The sequence below is a fragment of the Daucus carota genome, chromosome 5 (assembly GCF_001625215.2).
Source record: "Daucus carota subsp. sativus chromosome 5, DH1 v3.0, whole genome shotgun sequence".
Taxonomy (NCBI): Eukaryota; Viridiplantae; Streptophyta; class Magnoliopsida; order Apiales; family Apiaceae; genus Daucus; species Daucus carota.
The window spans coordinates 44,579,267-44,595,057 of record NC_030385.2 but is presented as its reverse complement, the minus strand read 5'-3'; the positions used below and the strand labels follow the sequence as shown (position 1 = coordinate 44,595,057).

At 34.7% G+C, this 15,791-nt stretch overlaps 2 protein-coding genes across 5 annotated transcripts; one reads left to right on the top strand and one right to left on the bottom strand.

Moving 5' to 3' along the window:
• Window positions 1-2,826: 2,826 nt before the first annotated feature.
• LOC108223404 (ABSCISIC ACID-INSENSITIVE 5-like protein 5) lies at window positions 2,827-7,663 on the top strand. Of its 3 annotated transcripts, none has more exons than XM_017397653.2 (5): window positions 2,827-3,002; window positions 3,565-4,812; window positions 5,797-5,868; window positions 5,977-6,003; window positions 7,271-7,663. In XM_017397653.2, exons 2-5 carry the CDS (start codon window positions 3,607-3,609, stop codon window positions 7,346-7,348), a joined length of 1,383 nt encoding a protein of 460 aa, XP_017253142.1. In that variant the 5' UTR covers window positions 2,827-3,002; window positions 3,565-3,606; the 3' UTR covers window positions 7,349-7,663. The 3 variants fall into 3 exon arrangements, with proteins under 3 accessions (XP_017253142.1, XP_063949362.1, XP_017253143.1); XM_064093292.1 differs by having other exon boundaries at window positions 2,862-3,002; window positions 7,277-7,503; XM_017397654.2 differs by lacking the exon at window positions 2,827-3,002 and having other exon boundaries at window positions 3,458-4,812.
• Window positions 7,664-8,616: 953 nt separating this feature from the next.
• LOC108223307 (THO complex subunit 5B) lies at window positions 8,617-15,468 on the bottom strand. Of its 2 annotated transcripts, none has more exons than XM_017397486.2 (8): window positions 15,200-15,468; window positions 13,057-13,347; window positions 12,159-12,495; window positions 11,414-11,748; window positions 11,042-11,301; window positions 10,085-10,688; window positions 9,856-9,993; window positions 8,617-9,339 (listed from the first exon to the last, which is right to left on the bottom strand). In XM_017397486.2, the coding sequence occupies exons 1-8, from the start codon at window positions 15,401-15,403 to the stop codon at window positions 9,076-9,078; spliced, it is 2,433 nt and encodes an 810-aa protein (XP_017252975.1). In that variant the 5' UTR covers window positions 15,404-15,468; the 3' UTR covers window positions 8,617-9,075. The 2 variants fall into 2 exon arrangements, with proteins under 2 accessions (XP_017252975.1, XP_017252977.1); XM_017397488.2 differs by lacking the exon at window positions 15,200-15,468 and adding an exon at window positions 15,029-15,131 and having other exon boundaries at window positions 8,965-9,339.
• Window positions 15,469-15,791: the final 323 nt, after the last annotated feature.

Below are 15,791 nucleotides of genomic sequence, written 5' to 3'. Positions count from 1 at the left end.
TATAATTTACAAGTTTACATCATTAAACTATGAGCTATTTGATTGCGGATAATGTTCATCTCACTTGCCCTATCACTTTTTTGACTTTGCTCTAAAATTTGTGGTCGACGATCCGGAAATATATCTCTTGGCACAAATTCTGGATGCATATCAACTTCATGAAAAATAGTATCTTTAATGGAGCTCAACCTGATGTAATTATGCAATGCCATGGATGCCACAACTATATCAATATATTAAGAGCATGTAATCAATATAGATTTTTCAGAGTCTAATAAAAGACAATAGCATAAAATAATTAGAAGGTGCCCATATGATAGAACGGCCAGAACATTCACCAAAACATGGATAAATATACATAGTTATTGAGAGGATACTAACCAAAGTCAAAGCTGCTCGGCTCTGTTTCTTGCCCTCCCTCGAAAACAAGCTGAATTATAAAGACAAGTCATTGATTTTTAGTATAATACGTATTATAATTATAAGTGTTTTATACGTCTGTGCTATGCATGTTTTGGTGTTATCATATAAGACTATTAACTGATTATTTTGTATGATTTATGAGGTTTTTCAAGAAAAATATTTTATTAATATATATAGTTTGTACTAATATATTTATATAATTTTATTTATAAGTTATTTTCAACGCATACCATTTACTAAAATATTTTTATTTATTATACAATATTTTTTCAATATCATTTATTTCTATTCGATTTAGAAAATCTAATTTTTATATTTATTTAAAAATTATATATAAATACATATGATTTACCAAAATATGCTTTTTAACTTATTATTTATATAAAGATATAATTTTCTTCTTCGTTTAATGTATATTTTTACCACAATATTATAATTAGATTTTTTTACAACAAATTTAATGAAACAAAAAAATATAACTTTAAATAAACAACAACCAAATATATTTTAATAATTTATTTTGAGTTTTTCCTTTTAAATTAATTCCCAAAAATTTCACCTACCAATAGTCTAAGTTATAATAAAAAAATGTTTTATAAATATAGTTTTGTTTTGTTATTTGTTTAAAGTGTTGCAGCTAGGGTATAGTTATATATAAAAAAATTGTATCCGTGGGGGTTCGATGCTCAGGACTGTAACAACTGCGCGCAACAGTAGCTTTTGTAAAAAGCAGGGGTACACCAGCTTTCTGTAAAAGCAGCTTTTGGACAAAAAGCACAGTTGCAAAAAGCTGTTTTAAATTTTACCAAACATGTTTATACCAGCTTTTTATCAAAAAGCTGCTGTTGTGGTTGGCAACCGCAACGCCAAACAGGCACTAAATCATTCACCCACTCTTTCACAGAATTAACTTATACAGTATATGTTAATAAAATCATATTAATTTATGTTTATTAAAACTTACAATTATATCTAACAAAAAATGAACTTGTACAAAATGTATTTTTTTATGTGTTATCTGTAAAAAAATCTAAATAAAAATTTGATAAATTTAACTTTAACTCAAAAAAGGAATTTGAAACTAAAATCTAGAACTATATTTATTTGCTAACTCAAAATATGTTTAAAAAATCAATATAACTATTTTTTTTGAAATAATCAAAATAACTATTATGTTAGAATGTAGGAAATAACACAGCAAAATATTATTATGTAAATCTACATGTAAAATAAATAGAAATTCTCATTCAGAATTTGAAAAGTTTATTCATCAAATGATATCATTCATCCAGCATCCAGATTATCTATCATTCAGAATATCAACAGTTCAAAAATTATGGTTCAGATTTAACAAATGACCCTTTAGTCAAAACCAATAATTTCATACATATCAGTTGTTCAATTATATTTATAAAAATGCCAACTCTTCTTGATCTGATTAATATTTTAATATGTAAACACTCGTTCGATTTTCGATTCATGAATATCTATTATGGACTCTAAATATTCATGCTAATACTCTAGTGAATGAAAACATGAACTTATAAGATTATATCATATTTCATATATTCGTTCAAACAAAAGGTGAATGTTTATAGTAAACATCTAAAGTCAGAATTTGCTATAAATAGATAACCGTCTAAAATTCTTCATCTCTGAGACTCTGAACCTACAAGACCAAAAAGTTAGTCCCAAATTAGTCAAGTTTATCTAAACCAACTGTTTGATTAAAGGGCACAATCACTATAACAAGATAACATGCTGCCCTTAGGCTTGTCCCAATACAAACATCCAACGATCATTTGCCAAACACACCCCAACACAATACAAAACAAACGAGGGGGTTAAGTGGGAACTACACTTTATGCCGCATCACTAGCCATTTTCATTACACGACAAACCAACGCCCACCACCCATCCTCACCCACTACGTGGACGGCTCAGATTTGCCCACCTTTCGTTCTCTTACTGGTTCAAAACCCATAATGAAATGGTCCCCACTCTACTTACCCATTATTTTATTAATTAATATAATATACTTATTCTCAAAATAGATCTAGAATAACACGTAATTAAATTAATATATTATCAAATATTATCGAGCTATGAAGTTATACTAACATAACCAACTAAAATAATCAATAAAATTCTTGATCCAATTACATCTTCCCCTCCTTTATAACATATCGAGAGTCCGAATCTTATCAGATATGCGTTTGTTTGTTCATATATAAATAATTATTATTTGAAGAAGATTGTTTAGATATATTTTTTCTCAAATCTAGAATTATTGTTGATCTTAGTATAATTTAAATTTTAAAATAATTAATTTGCCTAGATTTTAATATAATAATAAATGAAATTCCGATAAATTTTGATACCCAATTTGATTCCCAGCACGTTAAGAGTGGCTCATTAGAATTTCCTTATATAATAAACTTGCCTTCTATGGGAGATTAAAATAGAAATTAAGGCACAGAAACAAAGAAGTGAGACACAGGGACACTTGTCGCCCAACAGAAGCAACGCAGCCGTGAAACGTCTCCTCTAATTTTATTACAGAACATAAACATATTCAGGTAATACTCCCAACTCCTAGACCATGTACATTTAGACACACACATACACATTTATTTTGTGTCTTGAGTATATTTTTGTGTGTTTTTGATTGATTGGTCTGAAGATTTACTCCTTTTACTTGCCTAATTCAGCTGTTTGATTTCTTTCACATGTTCATACAATACTTGTGTTTGTGTTTTTGGGTAGTTTGAATCCTGAAGGTGTGTCTGAATCTTACTATTTAAGTTAAGTTTTAACTTTAGTTAGAGTTGTTGGTGAGAATTTGTGGTTGAAATGCACTAAGACTAGGGTTTCCTTTTTGGAATTGATAGGTTTACTTAGTATATCCCTTAAATGTGTGGCTCTTGTTTTCTTGCTTTTGGTTCTAAAATGTGTGTGTTTTTTTGTTCTTGATTTTGGATTATTTTGGGTGGATTTTGTCTGTCTGTTGTTGAAATTAGTCAATTTTGAGGGGGTTTTTGCTGCTTGAAGTGTATAGTTTGGTTGTTGTTTGATTTTGGGTGTGTAGAATTGAGGTTTTGATTGTGATCTGGTTGATTTTGTGGTTTTGGGGGAATATAGGGAAGAAAGCGAGGCCGGGTTTGGTTGGTTTTGAGGGGGAGGATGAATATGAATTATAACAAGAACTTTGAGAATGAGCCGCCAGGGGATGGTGGGGGGAGACTACAGGGGAGTCTGTCGCTTGCGCGTCAGACTTCGATATATTCATTGACATTTGATGAGCTACAAAGTACTATAGGTGGTAGTGCTAAAGATTTTGGTTCTATGAATATGGATGAGTTGCTTAAGAGTATTTGGAGTGCTGAGGAAACGCAGACTCATAACGTGGGGACTAGTAGCGGCGTGCAAGAAGGTGTTCCTGCTCCTGGTGGGTATCTGCAGAGACAGGGTTCGTTAACTTTGCCTAGGACGTTAAGCCAGAAGACGGTGGATGAGGTATGGAGAGGTTTTTCGAAGGATTATGGTGGGGGATTGAGGGATGGTACTAGTGTTCCTGGAGGGTCAAATATGCCTCAGGCTCAGAGACAACCAACTTTGGGAGAGATCACACTTGAGGAGTTCTTGGTAAAAGCTGGGGTCGTAAGGGAAGATGTTCAACCGATGGAAAAACCTAGTACCAACAATATGTTTGGTAATTTTTTGCAATCGGGGAACAATTCTAGTTTTGGAATTGGATTTCAGCAAAATGGTCAGAATTTGGGGATGATGGGAAATAGGACACCTGGTACTACCAATCAGATAGCCTTTCAATCTCCGAATTTACCACTGAATGTTAACGGGGGTAGATCTGGTCAGCAGCAGTTGCCTACATTGCAGCCACAACTACAACAGAGACCGCAGCCGCAGCAGCAGCAGCAGCAACAACAACAACAGCAGCAGCAGCAGCAACAACAACAGCAGCAGTTATTTCCAAAGCAAAATACTCTAGCTTATGCCACTCCCATCATGCCTATACAAAGCAATGGTCAGTTGGGTAGCCCAAGAATTAGGGGTGGAATTATGGGGATATCTGATAATGGGACAAATGGTAATCTGGTTCAAACTTCTGGGCTACAAGGTGGCGGCGGACTTGGGATGGTTGGTTTAGGTGCTGGAGCAGTTACTGTTGCAATGGGATCCCCGGCAGTTTCTTCTGATGGGATTGGGAAGAGTAACGGGGATACATCTTCTGTGTCACCAATTCCATACCTCTTTAATGGCGGTTTAAGAGGAAGAAAAAGTAGTGCTGTAGAAAAGGTTGTTGAGAGGAGGCAGAGGAGAATGATAAAAAACAGAGAATCTGCTGCAAGATCAAGAGCTCGTAAGCAGGTAGTTTCTTGATTTATGTGCTATATGCCAGTCTATGACTACTGACTCAAAAACTATGTACCTCCTATATTTACAATTCTTGAATCGTATACTATTACTATTCCAACTTCAAGGTATGTCTTTTTAACTTCCAAAATACAAATTTTACATCTCAACTGAGACATGGTTACAACTAAGTGCTCATTCAAGTGTTGCACACAAATGAAGACCTCCTTTTTCTTTTGGTCTGTATAATCACTCAAGCCCATCTTCAAGAATCCCCTCTAAACTTGGGGGTTCACCTACTAAAAGCTTCGTCTAGCATTGGTTCCTGTCTTTTAGTTATGAACAATATTGATCAAAGGGTAACCTCTACAGTGTGTTTAGTATGGCTGTGTTGTGATCATCTTTACCGCTACCTCAATAGCTCCCATAATTGAAGACCCATGTGGGCTAATGTTAACATCTTTGCTGTCCAGAAAAATTACTTTGTAGCTTTAAACCTATTTGTCCTTTAATGTAAAATGTGTATTTTGAACTTGGTACGTGTGATAATTCTAAAATTTACCAGAACACGTGAATTCTGATAGGGAGTGTAAGATATCCAGAATCTTTAATTTTCCGTTCACCTACTTGGTTGATACTGCTGAAAAACAGAGAATTTTACATTGAACACCCAAGAAATAGTAAATGTTCCTCATTGTGTGGCCATAGCAATTGAGGTAGCCAATAATCCTGCTTAGATATCAAAAGATGGAAAATTACGAGAATTTGAAATTATGAGAGAATAATATGATCCTGTGCCCAGCAAAGTGACAGAGTGTACACTAATTTAAAAATTTTAACCTTCCCGGCTGAATATCACAATAGACATTTTTAGTTAGCTTCCACTTGATAAAATCTTTGCATGTATGGGAAGTAGACGCAACCATGTTTAAATTATAGAATTATGCAGCCCTGATGTTTGTCACTCTTACCAGAATTTCTCTCTCTTTGTTTTCACAGGCCTATACAATGGAACTGGAAGCTGAAATTGCAAAGCTAAAAGAGGAAAACGAAGAATTGCGGCAGAAACAGGTAACTATAATTTGCCTGTTATTCAAGGAATGCCTGCTTGTTGAACTTATTATGTACGATGATAGCTTGTCTACTGTTTTTCACTAATATATACTTGAATTGCTGCAGGAAAAGTTGGAAAAGCAGAAGAATCAGGTAATCTGAACTTTCAATTTTGTTACGTGGTGAACTAATCTCTTCATGTTGTAACCAATTTTAAAATGGGTGCTTCACAAGTACATTAGTCACATATCATATGGTTTTTAACAAAATCAACTCCTTAGAAGCTAGAACATAGTTACAGATTTCAAGTATGAAGGGAAAAAAGATAAATAGAAGGTTTCGACTTAGAGGTCATTGATTTACCCAGAGCTGTTCTATAAAGGTCAAGGCATGCCCTTTTTGTTGCATGCCAGAATGATTTTAGTTTCTGTATATCAGGATAGTTGGGTATTTATAAAGATTCTAAAGTTCTAGATGTCTTAGTTTGACAATTATTATATTTAAACAATAGAAGATTGAAAGTGATGAAGAGCGCCCTCTTTTGATCTCTTGGTCCATGTAGAGCTGGTGCGCTAAGTTCACACATCACCCAGATAACAAAGACAAAGGCCTAGCTGTTTACGTAATATTGGTTGTTAATTGTGCATTGAAATTTTAATATATTACTAGCATCTAGAACTGATACTGCCCAGCTGTTCTGAAGTGAACTGGTCTAGTGTCTTGAGAAGAAACTTGTTCCGTCTACACTACACTCCATGGTTTCTTCTTCATTTTCTCTATCTTTGTTTTCACCTTTCTTTCTGAAGTTCTCTGGTTTACTTTTCCAAAAGTCTATATCTTCTGGTTTAGCAGATACTGGATACTTATGATAGATGGAGTTCCTACTGCCTCCATCTTAGGATAATATGGTTTTCTGAAAGTGGTAGATACAAAATGCTAAAGCACACTAGATATGGGCTGCACATTTAATAGTTCTTTTAATCATATTGGTAGATATATATTAGATCATTTAATTTCGTAATGACAGAATATATGGTGGTTTTACTAAAACAAGAAGAAGAAAGAAGTAATTTAGAGTTAAGTTGAAATGAATTACAAAGCTGAAGGTTCACATCCCCTCAAATTTTTTTTTTTAAAATTTTTTGCAAAGCTCTTGGTTTCCATCCAAATCAATGATGTCGTCGTGCAAATGTTTCTCCACAAATTAAGTCTTCAGCTTCTCATTTCTCATTTTGTTCATCCATTTTTACAAAATGAAAACTCGTTTAATGGGGCAATGTGAAACTGAAGTTTTTTCTGCTGATGTCTGTATAATCATGCAATCGTATAAATGTTTAGTTAGTATTGCTTCCTTTCATGAAATGTGATGACTTTGTGGTAAAAGTAGAAAACTGTTTTAACGGTTGGGTTTTCTTTACAGCAACAGGATCTGGAGGTGGACCACCAGCAAGGACCTAAAAGACGCTGTTTGAGAAGGACACAGACTGGCCCATGGTGAAGAACTATGATCATACTTTGGCTTGTAGAATCTAATTGTTGTTTTAGATGTTTGTACATATTTAAAAGAGTCTCCATTCTTCAGGGGCTTAGGAAACGAGAGTTTATGTAGACTTTCAGTTACGAATTATAAAGTGCTTCTATAACTTATTACTAGGTAGCGAGTGAAAAGTTAAAGTTACATGGTAGATCAGGTATCTATCTTACATGTCAGTAGAGATAACATTACATCCCTGTACCATGAGTGAATCTGTTCATGTTCTTAAGTTCTTCTGTGGACTTTGATGACATAATAATGTTGAGTTTTCTTCCTGCATGTCATCTACATATCAAATTTTCTTCTGCATCAGATTTTTCTTTTCATCGTTGTTTTCTGGAAAATGAATTTAGTTTGCGTATAGGAAACAAATGTCCGGGGACATAATTGCTCCAAAATATAGCGCAGTGATCATATGACTTAAGTTCATTACTTGAAGTTTGTTGCTACCCTGTGGTTTATATATTTTGTTGCGTTCATTTTATTGCTCCCGGTATGAATGGCATAACTCAGTGAACGTTTGATTATTGTAAACTTTATAGGATATATGATTAATGCCATAGGTTAACAGCCTATTATATAGGAAGCTCAGCCAATTTCTAACCGCTAAATACATGTAGTTCAAGGTTCTCTATTATAATATATACGGGTTTCCTAATGAGTTCCGATCTCATTTAATGGTCCTCTTGTATTCGCAATTTTTTTTATAAATAAAAATCTTTCATATAAAAATCTTTCTGGCAAAAAAATCTTTCATATAAAAGTAAAAATAATTGTTAATGTGCTCATAAATACACATTAAAAATCCATATAATGTAATAGTATTACATTTTGTACAAATCCATATAATATTAAAGTGTTGCATTGTGTACAATTGTCTTTGCCGGATAGTTAAATCTCATTATAACTTTTGGATAGCTCAATGATTAAAAATTCGACATAAAATTACAAATATTTTGAAGTTTTTCTCCTACAAAAAAGCAAGACATTCTCAAGTTATTTTCAGAAATAAATTTGTTTTTTTCTCATGTTAAAGTAGAACAATTTTGAGGTTTTTTCTGAAATAAAATTGTAAAAATAAGAATATTTCAAAGAAAAAAAAATCCTCCTATATACGAAGACGATGTTGATCAGTTAAAACCTGAATTACCTGAATTGGTAATAGTGTGCTTTTTAACACCAAAACACAGTATTGTGAAGACAGCCCAAGGGAATACTATTTGGTAAACAAATATAAAATGATACGAGTGTTGATCATTGGATTGATTCTTGAACGGACGTACAACTCGATACCTAATACTTCAAGTGTTCTTAAGTTTGGAAACAATGTTTCGAGTAAAATCAGGTTGAGCCTAATCCATAAAGAAAGAAAAAATCTCAGCACTTTCAAATACCTGATTGAATGAGACACTCTCGTTTCAAGAACATAAAGCAAACAAACTAAACATGGGACGGAGGTTATGCAGGGTTTTCAGGTAATTTTGATGACTCATAGGTTGTCGACTTGTCGATTTTGCAGCTCAAACAAAAAATGCCCAGTCGCACATACTCTGCAAAGGCATTGCACAGGTACAGAACTCTGCACACTCAAACTTTGTGTTATATGATATGTTACACAGATCCAATTATCCAATAAGCAAGTACTGTCACACTTATATCATGGAGTATTTCATGTTTAAAAAAAACATACTCTAGCAAGGATAACCACTAGTGCAACCGTTGCTCTTCCAGGATATCATTTTCCTATGATCTCTTCCTCTATAAGTTCTGGAAACCAAACCCCCATTGACAGGTCTGGACAACCCAATGTCGACAACAGAGGTTCGTTTCTTCTTATCACATCCAGCTTCCTCTTCCATGTAAAAGTCAAAAAGCATAGCAAGGAAACATATTTGATGACCTAAGATGTAGTTTTCTTCGGTAGATGGTATCATCTTCATTATGTGAGCATTGACCTACAAACCACGGAATTAGACAGACAAGTCAGGTGAATCACATTCAAGATTCTAATTTGAGATAATAAATAAAAAGACACTAAATAATAAAATTAAGGAAAAATAATTCCTAAAAGGCATGATGTTGTGCTAGCACGTATTAGTGCCCAATTACATCAACAATTTTAAAGGACAAGTACAAGACTAGCACTGCAATTGGAGCTAAATATCGTACAATGAAGAAATAGCAAATGAGCAGAAACATGACAGTGAATATGTTGAATTGCAATAGCATTAACGACATACATATATGGAACTTTATAACAACATTAGAGTTTGGAGTGTCCATTCCACATCCGAAGTAATGAGCGTTGACATTTGAATCTCGTATTGTTTCTGACTACTTGATAAAATAATACTTGCAACAATATTTTTATTGTTCCCCCTTTTGTTTTGACAAATTGATGCAGAACATATTTTCTCATTACTTTGCAATTTTATGGTTATACCTAAGACCATGAAAATTGAACTGCCTACCTCTGCTTCCATAGCACGAAGTTCATTGTACCAATCGGAATTACCAGTATCATTATGACTTGCTCCTCCAATTGATGTGACAGATAGAGTCAGGGTAAAAAGTGGAGGCCTGAGAGGATATTCCATGAAGATCTTGACCTGCCAAAACCGATTTAAGTAAACCATTACAATGTATAGAGGTTAGAAGATATTAAAAGCAGAAATAAGAAAGAACAAAGTACAAACCTACCTTGGCTTCCAATTTCATGTTCTTATCACCAACATCAGCTTTTCTATTCAATACAAAGCAGTATTCCTGTACTCCACGTTCTACCCATGAATAATCAACAATCTCATCCCCTCCAGCTGTGGGTACACTTTCAGTCTCTGGCTCAATTGCCTGCTCGTCAAGATCACTACCTGAATCTAACATCAGGAGATCAACATCTTCATCATTCTTCTTAAAACTTAAAGATTTTCCTTTACTGATCGGAGATGCTACACTTTTTGAAATCAATGCCAATTGTTTGGAATGGTCATAATCAGATCCTTTAGTTGACGTGCGCTTAACATCAATATCAGAGATTGGAGGAGCAACCAAAGATGGAAGTTCTCCATCTTCTCTTGCATTTTCTACCTCTTCCTTTGAAGTATCAGGTTTTTGTGCAATCTCAGTCTCTGGAGGAATCTTAACTTGTTCTGTTTCACCAACAGTCAAAGGTGCAACTGAACTAGGCAAGGATCCTACGTGTACCCAACTACACAAAGTGCATAGTGGAGCATGCACAGCCCATGGAACACTGTTACAGGTAACAGTTGGCCATTTAAGCTCCATTAGTAAGTGAAGCTGTTCCCTGTAAACCAAGAAAAGATGTCCAAGTTCTCGTTATCAATTTTCACCTTGGTTACTTGGAAGTACAACCACATGGATTTCAAACATAACACTGTGAGTGACCTTGTTAGGATATTAAAAAAAGGATATGCAGAAAATGAGAATTTAGATAAAATTGAAAATAGCATTGTGAAAGGATAATTTATAAGATTCTAGCGGATGCAAGTACGAGGCATCTATATAATAAATCTCGATCAAGGTTCCAGCCAACTTAGACAAAAATATGAAAGAACATCTATAGATCAAGCAACATTCTTATATCTGACTTGATATAGCATTTCAACACAAAGATCTATGATCAGTGTAGTGACTCACGCAAGAGCCAGCTGAGCCTTTTTCCTATCACGAATCCTCTGCAGAACTGTCTCAACTCGATTTTGCTGGCGATACACTGATAGACCAGATGTAGTGGCAGAATGCTTAGCTGCTTCACTGACTGGGGCATAGCTGCCTGAAGATAATGGTGACACCTCCGGCAAGAAGTCGATTCCTCCCAAATGTTGTGCCCATTTATATGGGCGGGAGATTCTCTTTTCATCGAAAACAACAGTTTTGCCAACACGGAGTTTGGCCGACTGCAATAACCGAATATATTTATCAAAACACTGAGAGCAGGGATGAGGTATTTCGGTAATTTGATTGATTTGTACAAAAAATCAACCATAAGATACATAATTTAGAAATTACCTCATGAGGAAGCTCAAATCCAGGGTCATCTGGGAATAAATTGCACAAAATGTTATGTTCAGGGCCATCATTAGATCCTTCAATCCCAACACAGATAACGTTAAGCTTCAGCAAGTATTCAAACTTCAATGTGATAAGTTTTGATTTAGAATCAGAAACTTCATCATCGTATATATGGAGGACTGTCTTAAGTGGATGAGCTTGATATATTCCGGCCGGATCTAGACTTTCCTTGGCTGGAACTTTCTTCGGTCGCTTCCTCCTCCTCTGGCCATCATCTTCGTCATCAGGAGCATCATCCTCCACTTTGGAATTATCTTGAGAGGTGGATATGCCTGTACCAGTTAACCATCTTTAATTAAAGAAAACAATCATTCTACAGTTATCAAATCTAATGTAGTGAATGCACTATCACACAATGAACAACCCGCTTTAGAGTAATTGGTTATTGACTTGGCAAAAAGGCATCCAACACATAAATCTATTTAGCGCACTTTTAAACAATGGAATCATAAAAGCAATGTCTACAAGTAAAAGAATAACATTTTTTTATCTTTTCTTTATGTCCTTACAAGTATCAAAGATGTAGTCTTTAACATTATAATTACAAATGTTGCGCTTTGAGTCAGATATCATGCTAATTCTCTCAAATTCAGAGGAGGTTATCAGGATATTACCTGGTTTAAAGATCACATACACCTTATAAATATTACTGGATTGATAGGAAATAGTAAGGTTTGCTTACCGGTGTCTTTATTTGCTTGCTGGCGGGCAAAAGTCTGAGCATCCTTCACGCTTCCAACAATCTCAAGGTCGATATTTTCCCCAAAAGCATCCTTTTGTGCCACTAACTGCGAATACAGTACATATAGCGGGGGTGGAAGCAACTCTGCCAACTGCTTCTGCTTGGTTTTCTTTGTATGAAGAACTCCAAGTTGGTGCTGCACTGGCAATGATGCTTTTTTAAGCGACTTGAGATGTGACGGAAGGCTTGACAAAAATTTCTTTCGATTGGCGATAGTTTCAAGAAGATTCTTCTTTTGCTGCTCCAGTTTCTCGGTAAGTTTGCACAATTCCTTGCGCTAAAAAAGAGGAATAATTAAAGTTTCCGTTACAATTGACTTGATTTATTTTATAAGATATATGCATTTCAGCATCATAACATCAAACAAAATTAACTTTCTAGACACCACAATAATCTTCTGCCTCCAAGTTCCTATGACCCAGTCACCAAAATTTAAAAAGCCTGTTAAGTGCATCAAGGAGACGAGTACTGTATTCAATTTAATAAAACATTGTATCACCTCATGTTTGAAACTCAGAAGAGTGCATAACATATATAAGCTTAATATCATATATTTAATGTGCCCTTGTCAGAATTTCCGAAGTGATAGACAACTCTGCAATGCAATGACTTTGTAATGTCATAATATTTTAGAAACTGATGTTTACAGTTTGTAATAGAAGTTACTGCAGAACGTAGAGAATTAATGTAATCTATCAAAAACTATGATCCAGTTTCTGGACTTCCTTCATCGTTTGTCAAGAAAAAGACATGTAATGTGCCAGGCTGCCAGCTATTATGGATTTATGAGTACAAATACAGTTTGGTTCAGATTATTCACATAATGCAGAATGTGTACCTGAAGTAGCTCAAAGTTGAGTCTCTTCATCATCAGATTTTGGGCACTGTCTTTTGATATTACAGAGTTCTTAATATCTTCAGGAGCATCTCTGAAAAATTCTTCCTCTGGCACAAGTTCGATATCAGGATATTTAGACTTAAAGTCTTTGCAAGCCTTAATAGCCTTGACATAATGATTCTTCTCATACATCAAATTCTGTAGTTGCAGGGTCGTGAAGTCAACAGGTGCCTTTGCATGCTCTGTCTCTTGTTTTACATGATCTTCTTGAATCAAAATGGAACGATTTGCCTGCAAAACAATTACTGGCATTTAATTGGGAGCATATAAACTAGTCATCATCCGGACCCAAATACAAAAAAATGTTTTAAAAAAAAGTCTGATCTATTTGAGATTAGCTGAATGAGTTGCTTTGGAGTACTAGTTGATATTGTCATTCTACTTCTATTTTTGCTAAACTGTCATTCTCTTATGTTAAATACAAGTGGTAAGGACTAAGTATCATACCAAATCCCACAAGTCGAATCACTTTTTCGAGAAATACGAGACATCTAAGTCATACAAGTAAAAAGATCTATTCATTGATAAGAAAAAGAAAAAATGTGAACGGGGATTGGATTGATGATAAAATCGAATCTTGGGTTGCAAACAATGATTCGATTGATGATGAAGAAAGAGAATTCTTGGTTCAGTTCTCCACCACAACGACAGAAAAAAGGATTGATCAAATTCTATTGAGTCTGACTCATAGTGATCATTTATCAAAGAATGACTCTGGCTATCAAATGATTGAACAACAGGGAGCAATTTACTTACGATACTTAGTTGACATTCATAAAAAGTATCTAATTAATTATGAATTCAATACATCCTGTTTAGCAGAAAGACGGATATTCCTTGCTCATTATCAGACAATCACTTATTCACAGACCTCGTGTGGGGCTAATAGTTTTTATTTGTCATCTCATGGAAAACCCTTTTGGCTCCGCTTAGCCTTATCCCCCTCTAGGGGTATTTTAGTACATCCTTTTTTTATGAAGAGAATGAATCTTTTTATCGACAGATCATTAAAAAAATGGGTCCGGATCTCCTGCGGAAATGATTTGGAAGATCCAAAACCAAAAAAATGGTATTTGCTAGCAACAACCTAAATGCGTTGAATCAATTCTTTTTAATGAATAGATCCGATCGCAACTTCTAATATGGAATTCAAAGGGATTAAATAGGAAAGGATACTCTGAATCATAGAACTAAAATCTTCTAAACCCTGATCTAACTTTCCCACAATCCTTTCTTCAATTAAACGTCAATGGATCAGATACATTATTCATATAATCCCCATTCTTCTAAACCCTGATCTAACTTTCCCACGTTCCTTTCTTCAATTAAACGTCAATGGATCAGATACATTATTCATATAATCCCCATTCTTATAAACCCTAATCTAACTTTCCCACCTTCCTTTCTTCAATTAAACGTCAATCCATCATCCACAGGAACTTCTGCTTCAAGTTATGATCAATTTCAATTGGTATTACAACACCTTTTCTCAGTGGCTCTATTTGCAAGTTCTTGCATTGGTTTTACAATTACTTAATATTGGGGGCCTTTCAACGCCTTACTGTTGAAGTTTTGCTTCAATTTTCCCAAAGAACCATGCTATAATCAAGTCCACTTCACACTTTCTTACCTAACAAACTGTATTGCTTACAAATCTGTAAATTAATATCATATTCAGCTCCTCAACTTCATATATAACCTAATTACACTAACTAACGAAGTCTAATATTTCAAACCTAACAAACTTTATCGCTTACAAATCTGTAAATTAAAATCATATTCATCACCTCAACCAGTTGTATAACCTAATTGGCTAACTACACTACCGAAGTCAAATATACAAAATAAGTCATATATTCCCCAATTTTTTGAGAGAGAGGGAGAGATGATAGAGAGTGGGGGAGAGAGAGACCTGGCGGAGAGAGACAAAATGGAGTGACATCTGAGTGACAAGTTGACATCTGAGTAACCTAATTGGCTAGATACACTAACTAACGAAGTCGAATATACAAAATAAGTCATAAATTCCCCAATTTTTCGAGAGAGAGGGAGATATGAGAGAGAGAGGGTGGGAGAGAGAGACCTGGCGGAGAGAGACAAAATGGAGTGACATCTGAGTGACAAGTTCACCGAGTTGAGATTTGGAGAGGCCGTCTTTTTTAATTGAGAGCATTTTAGCGATGATTGATTCGATTGATGACTTGCTGGTTTGTAGATGATCGTAGACTGAGTAGTCTATCTTGCGCTCCGGTAATATCTCGCCTGGCTCCGCCATTGTCACGTCCATCTTTGGGAGCTGCAGGTACGCCTAGGGCTGGAGGTACCAGTATTTTTAAAACGCCAAATATTGTGCAAATGTTTATTACTCCCTCCGTCCCACCAGGTTCTTTACGTTACTTTTTGGCACGCATTTTAATGCTCCTGTAAAGTATACTTACATTATATATTTATTTTTAAAAAAAATCCTTAAAAAAAGTTTGACGTTTAAACTTTAATTCAAAAAAAGAAAAAATTAAAAATATGTAATAGAACTATACTTTACGAGAGCCTCAAAATGCGTGCAAACAGTGCACGTAAGCATCCTGATGGGACGAAGAGAGTATCAATTTGAGTTAAAATCTATTGATTTCAATTAAAAATGATAATTACAAATATTCTATTATTCTATTTAAATA

Coding starts and splice junctions, on each gene's coding strand:
- LOC108223404 (XM_017397653.2), top strand. CDS start 3,607: ATGAATATGAATTATAACAAGAACTTTGAGAATGAGCCGCCAGGGGAT. Junction 5,869..5,976: donor AAGAATTGCGGCAGAAACAG/GTAACTATAATT, acceptor GAATTGCTGCAG/GAAAAGTTGGAAAAGCAGAA. Junction 6,004..7,270: donor TGGAAAAGCAGAAGAATCAG/GTAATCTGAACT, acceptor TTTTCTTTACAG/CAACAGGATCTGGAGGTGGA.
- LOC108223307 (XM_017397486.2), bottom strand. CDS start 15,403: ATGGACGTGACAATGGCGGAGCCAGGCGAGATATTACCGGAGCGCAAG. Junction 13,348..15,199: donor ATTTTGTCTCTCTCCGCCAG/GTCTCTCTCTCC, acceptor ATTGTTTTGCAG/GCAAATCGTTCCATTTTGAT. Junction 9,994..10,084: donor ACATGAAATTGGAAGCCAAG/GTAGGTTTGTAC, acceptor CGGTTTTGGCAG/GTCAAGATCTTCATGGAATA.